The 6,527-nt window shown below is 37.1% G+C and overlaps 1 protein-coding gene across 1 annotated transcript in view; it reads left to right on the top strand.

Moving 5' to 3' along the window:
• The window catches only part of CFTR (cystic fibrosis transmembrane conductance regulator), a 126,067-nt gene that overhangs the window by 80,633 nt on the left and 38,907 nt on the right, over positions 1 to 6,527 (top strand). The window contains exons 13-15 of the mRNA XM_018573973.1: positions 736 to 822; positions 3,148 to 3,880; positions 5,935 to 6,063. Of these exons, the coding sequence (XP_018429475.1) occupies positions 736 to 822; positions 3,148 to 3,880; positions 5,935 to 6,063 (949 nt within the window). The remainder of the gene's footprint in view (positions 1 to 735; positions 823 to 3,147; positions 3,881 to 5,934; positions 6,064 to 6,527) is intronic.

Raw genomic sequence — 6,527 nt, 5'->3', positions numbered from 1 at the left:
GATGCTGCTCTTTTTTTCTCCTGACCGCCTCAGGTGGTGAATACAGTAAGGATGGCACTGCATATACTGTATATTTTTCCCAAGTGAGGCACCATCACGTTAGCTGGAAGTTACTGAAAATTAGATATCCCTGTTGCTAGGCAATGGATCTGGACTTGGCCAACCATGGGAGGTGGAATGATGTTTCCCTTTTGACTGTTATTGTGCAATTTCAAATGCATTAAAAAGAAGTAGATTGGCAACACGTTTTTATTCTACTGTCATGTATTTTTGGAGCACATTATTGTAATGTGTTTTGTGTTTTTTAATACATATATACAATATATATATATATCTATATATGTATATATAGATATATATCTATATATAGATATATCTATAGATATAAAACACTTATATTCACTATAGGCTTTGCAGCTTTAACTAGGTTGCATGGGCAAATGAACGTTCACAGCTACTCGAAGGGCCCTGCAAATTGTTTATAAATAGATTCCATAGTGTTTAGTAAAGAGATGGTGGAGGCTAGCAACAAAGCTTATGCTCACAGTTCCACAAAAGTCAGGAATTCTATGAAGCTTCTAACCTAAGGCACTTTACTGTATATTATTTGATATGAAAATTATATGACACAGTGCCTGAAGAGGTCCATAGCTTAACCCTGTTTTATGGTATTGCATATAGGGTACTGTCCTGGTACATGTTTTAGCTATCAATTTCTTTTTGTGGTTTATTTAGAGCGGTGTACAAGGATGCTGACCTCTACCTACTGGATTCTCCATTTAGTTACCTTGATTTGTTTACAGAGAAGGAGATATTTGAAGGGTATGTAATCAAGATCATTCACTGCTACCTGTATACTTAAACTCATGTATTCTAGTTTGCTAAAACAGTTGTGTTGAAATAAAAAGGCAATATATTTAACAGAACTTTGGTCCATCATCTCTAGTGGTTTTTGCTAATCAGAGGATTGACTTTGATTAAAGTAGAATTCGGTCCCAAGCTTTTTTGTTTTGGATATTGTAGGTCAGATTTTTACTGCTGTATGAGGTTTTTTGGGGGGATATTTTATCTCACATCCTGACCCACACTGGAAGTGAGGCAAAATCTTCCTAACAGCAATAGGAACCCAACAGGGGTTCTATCCCTCCAAAGCTAGATAAACAGGGTTTAGCTGCCACTCTGCTTTAATGAAAAGCTTTCTAAATTCAGGTTCAGTCATTGTCCATGAATGATTAACAGATGTTCTCTTTTATTGTTGTTTTAGATGCAATCTTTCCCTATTATTTTGAACATAGAGAACATAATTTTTGTTTGCCATCTCTGACAATGTTTTAACTTACCTGTTCTTGTCTTAAAATGTCTCTGTCATGGGAGAAATATGGGGGCCTTCATTGCTGGCGTTTTTGTGAAACTGATAGATGCCTGGCCGATCACGATACATTCACAGACCTGGAACAAGCATGCTGTAAATGAGTATCATAAATGTTTCACGATCCCTTATCACTACACTTGTTTTGGGTCAGTGACTTAGTCAGCATCAAGACAAAGCATTTGCAAATGACCAGGGAGCTAGCATCCTTAAAGTGTATGTAAAGCCAATATTTATTTTGGGTAATAGAATGTAGATGAGTTAGAACATGTCAGGTTTTGTGGATGCCAGTGTAACTACTGGGGAGATTTAACTTCGCTATGTGTCCTGGTGACCAGTGTCTCTGCTAAAGAAATCAATGAGAAAGCCAACGTGTTAGAGATCTCACACCAACAGAAGGTAAGGGGAAAGCTTCCAATGCGGAAACCTGTTCTGGTGACAACTGTGTAAGAGGGAATATGCCCTCGCTTTGATGAAATATCATCTTACGTTCTGCTATGTCTCTGGAACAGGAAGTAAAGGCAAATCTCCCAGCAAAAATAAAAACTGACAGGGGTCTTAACCATTCCCTACTCTATGTAAAACTAAAAAAAAAAAAGTTGGGCTTGACATACACTTTAAAGGAAGAGGTCAGTAGTGACAACGTTCATTATTCTCTAAGTACAGTTTGCTCTTAAGGGGACACTGACATTAGAGATTAATAGAGGCTGCCATCTCTAAACTCTCCTTTGAGAATGATAGGTCCCTGGCTGTCATTCTAATGCTTTAACTTAAATGCTGACTTAGTCGCTGACTCTGAACCTGTATAGAGATAAGTAGTTCTGGAACTTTTCTGACACTCATTAACAGCGTGTTAATTCTGGGACTGTGATGGAAACAAACTGAAATCAGACACAGCCAGGATCTAGCATTTTCAGAAGAAGGTCTTCAATGTCAGCCTCCATGCTTCTCTTATGAGAGAGTAACTTTAAAAGCACAACTGTTTTATATGAAGAATCTTATGAACCTGAATGAGCTATATCACTTTTATCTAGGTCTGTGATCTGTGAAACAGAATGATCTGAGCTGATAAAAGGTGCATTGGATCACCAGTCTTTAAACATTATAGTGTATGTAGAGATGGCAGAAGGCCTAATAATTTCATTCTTGCATTACCTGGGGCCAACAGAATTCAAGTGCTGGGTCTAGAGTTTGTATTTTGGTTTGCTCATACACAGCTTTATTTATACTTCTAGATGGAGATACTGTTTTCTGTGTTGTCTTTTGCATTTGATGTCTTTGTTCACAGAAATGCCTGTTTATATCTCTTATCAAATGTTATATTTGCTATTTGCTTTAATAAGATATTCTTCTAGAGGAAAGTTACATTTATTTTTTTAATTCTTGCTATATCTTTTTATTATTACAATTTATAGTCTAATATTTTCAACATAGATTTTCCTACCAAAAAAAAAACCATATTTAAATCTTTTTTACATTTTGGCTCATTTAAAAAAAAACTAAAAACACACAGGTTTGTCATTGACAAGTTTCCCAAATAAAAGACCAATCCAATAGACCAAAAAGGCTGTTTAGCCAGATCCAAAGCACATTCACTATGTTCACACCATTTGCTGTGGAAACATTGGACAGCCTTACCAAATGTTGGAATTTTAGCAAAGCATACTTTTTTCATAAAGAAAAACATCAGTTTTTCATTTTCCCATTCCTACATTTCTCTGAAATATTATCCAATATGGTTTATTTTATGATAAACAATTATACTTTTTTTTTCCTAGCTGTATTTGCAAGCTAATGACCAACAAGACCAGAATTCTAGTTACCTCAAAACTGGAACAGCTGAAAAAAGCTGACAAAATACTCATTCTTCATGAAGGTACCTCCTACTTTTATGGAACATTTTCAGAGCTTCAAGAGCAACGTCCAGACTTCAGCTCCCAGCTTATGGGATTTGATGCCTTTGATAATTTCAGTGCAGAAAGGAGAAATTCAATATTAACAGAGACCTTGAGACGACTTTCCATTGACAGTGAACCCATAGTTGCTAGGAATGAAGCCCGAAATAAGTCCTTTAAGCAGGCAGCAGAATTTATGGAAAAGAGGAAAAATTCTATTATAAATTCTCGGAAGTCAAGTAGAAAGTTTTCAATCATGCAGAAAGCTCAGCCACAAATGGGTGGAATTGAAGAAGAGTCCCCTGCAGAACCAGAAGAAAGAAAACTATCCTTAGTTCCAGATTCAGAACAAGGGGAAGCCATCCTACCACGGAGTAACATTCTCAATACAGGTCCAACTTTTCATGGTCGAAGGAGACAGTCAGTACTGAACCTAATGACTGGTACATCAAGTCCACAAAGTCAGATTGCTTATGCAAGAGGAAATGCTTCTATTAGAAAAATGTCAATGGCTCCACAATCGATAGTAGCACAAGAATTAGATATTTATAGCAGACGTGCCTCGCAAGACAGTGTCATGGAAATCAGTGAAGAAATTAATGAAGAAGATTTAAAGGTATAAATATGATTTTCAGATTTCCTAATTAGTCTTAAAGATTTTGTAACTAGTTCTGTACTAAAGATGCCATACTGTGAAAATCAGAGATCTGTTAAAATGCATTAAAGTAACAGTTTCCACAGTAAATCAAGTCTATCAATTAAATTAATTATTAAGGAAACACAATATTTAGCTGTCAAATGCCAACATGGCTGAGCAGTTATTTAATTGATATCAGTTTACCTGTTGAGCAACGAGAAGAAGGGTCATGTTCCTACTATTTAAATTGAATCGCCAAAAACAAAAAAAACAGGAAAATTGACCCTCCAGCCCCTTACATATTAACATACTTAACCCTTCGAAAATGGTTAAAACACACCTCCAAAGTTAGTCCTCATACTTTTAAAGCAGGGCACAAACAACAAATTATTCTGGGTGTCTAATATGTCTAGATCTAAAGACTGGAGTCCTTCTTAAAGGATAATCCTGTCTTTACTAGACATGCGTGTTTAGTTTTATTCCGAATTGTAATTCAGATGAATTTTCGGAAATTCATACATTCGAATGCATTTGAATTTCCAAATGACAGGAATTACAAATGCAAACAATTTCGAATTACCGATAATGAAAATTTCGTACGCATCTGAATTTTTTTCCTGAATGAAGTTTTATTGTGTTAAGCTTTAACGTTTATTTATTTTTTTTAAATCGAAATTTTCGGTAGCGGTAGTATGTACGAATATTCGTTACTAATGGATTTTCGTTGCAGCAAAGTGACATTAGACTAAAGGAAAAAAAAATAAAAAATTTTTTATAGTCCGCAGAAGAAAACAAAAAGCGTGTGGTCCTCCTTCCCTTCCTACCAGGCCCTTTAGGATTCTAAGGAATTTTAAGTGGGAACCCCACCCCCTGAAACGGGGCAAAAAAAGTGGGGTCCCCCCTAAAATTTCCAACCAGACCCTTTAATCCAAGCACTGGCCTGGCAGGGCAGGAAAGGGGAGGGGCGAGCGAGTGCCCCCCTGCGCCATACCAGGCCACATGCCCTTGGCATAGGGAGGGTGCTTTTCACGGTCCCCCCCTCCCCCAGGAAAAGCACCCTGTACCTGACTTGTCAGCTGGCTACGGGCCACATAGTACCGGTTCACGAGCTGGTACTTTGAGACCCCTTCACTATCGCCCGTTGACTCGCCAAAATAAAAACAGTCCAGCCGCATGACGACCTGTCCGAACCCGATGAAGACTCGCCGCAAAATGATAGCTTTGGCCCAAATGTAAATGGGCAGAGCGAGCTGTGACGTCAGCTGTGATCTCCTGAATGCTATTGTGTTATATGACAGCTTAGAATGTCAAATGGGCGGAACAAGCTAATTTGTTTATATTCGGACCGGAGCTGTCATTTGTGGAGCGTCTTCGTTGGGTTCAGACGAGTCTTTGTGTGGCGGGACTTTTTTTATTTCGGCAAGTCGGCGGGTGTCGTTCATCGTGATTGACGTTGGATTACATCGATGGATCTTTTTTTTTTTTTTAAAGACTTGTCAAAAACTGACTTTGTTTTTTTGTTCAATTAAAGGAAATGTTTCAAAGTGTTGTGTTTTTATTTTATTTTTGTGCTTTAATTTTTGTATGTTAATAAAGCCCATTGTATGGCTTTATTAACATACAATGGGCAAGCCACCATAAACCCTCTCACAGTCTAACTCCTAACATTTCAAAGAAATAGAAACTAGAAGAAATGTTAACCCTTAATACCCTAACCCAAGTAAAAACAATTTTAACTGCAAGAAGCATTTTTTAATTATTTATTTTAGCTTATGCTATGTGAATGGGAACATGTAACAAGTAGAAAATAGGTGTTATCCTAATTTGACTGTGAAAGTGGAAATACACTTTGAGGTTTTTCATTTTAAAAATTGTTATGTTTGCCAGTAAGTTCAAGCCAACATCACAGATTTGGTTTATCATTTCAGTTTGTAATTGGTATTGTAGAGGGGCAGGCCTTCTTTGGAACTCTTTGCATAACTGGAAAAATATGTATACATCTAACTGTGCCATGTTTCCTGTTTTCTTTATAGGAGTGTTTTCTGGATGACACGGACAGCGCATCACCAACTACAACATGGAGCACTTATTTCAGATATGTCACCACTCACAAGAGCTTAATCTTTGTTCTTGTTCTTGTCCTAGTGATTTTCTTGGCAGAGGTATTATTATTTACATAAACTACCACTAGGTAATTTGCTACTTGTTACAACTGACAGTTTACTACTTAAAGTGCAAGTGAAGCAAAAACTTTTTATTTAGTTTTGGATAGAGTGTAGAGGGATTACAACACTGCTATCGGTGTCACTGTTAGGAAGATTCACCCTCTCTATTTGTCCTGGAGACCATTTATCAGTGAAATTGAAAGAAAATCTTTAATTTTGGCTTGTCATCACAGTAATAGATGAGAAATAGATGTGTAATCCAATCCAATTGTAGCTTTAGTTCTAGTGATGCTGCTGACCAGCAGGGAGTTCCCTCATTTTGCAGGGATTTACTCTCACTTCCTGTTGCAGCTTTCAGACAGAAAGTGAAGGGAAATCTCCCCAATGGTATACAGATGGCAAAAAAAAACCTGACCGGGTTATAATGCTTCCTAACTTTATCAAAACATAAAAAAGGCTTT

Source organism: Nanorana parkeri, unplaced genomic scaffold, assembly GCF_000935625.1.
Source record: "Nanorana parkeri isolate BGI_ZX_2015 unplaced genomic scaffold, ASM93562v1 scaffold49, whole genome shotgun sequence".
Lineage (NCBI taxonomy): Eukaryota > Metazoa > Chordata > Amphibia > Anura > Dicroglossidae > Nanorana > Nanorana parkeri.
The sequence above is the reverse complement of the archived record's forward strand: the minus strand, read 5'-3'. Positions and strand labels throughout refer to the sequence as shown.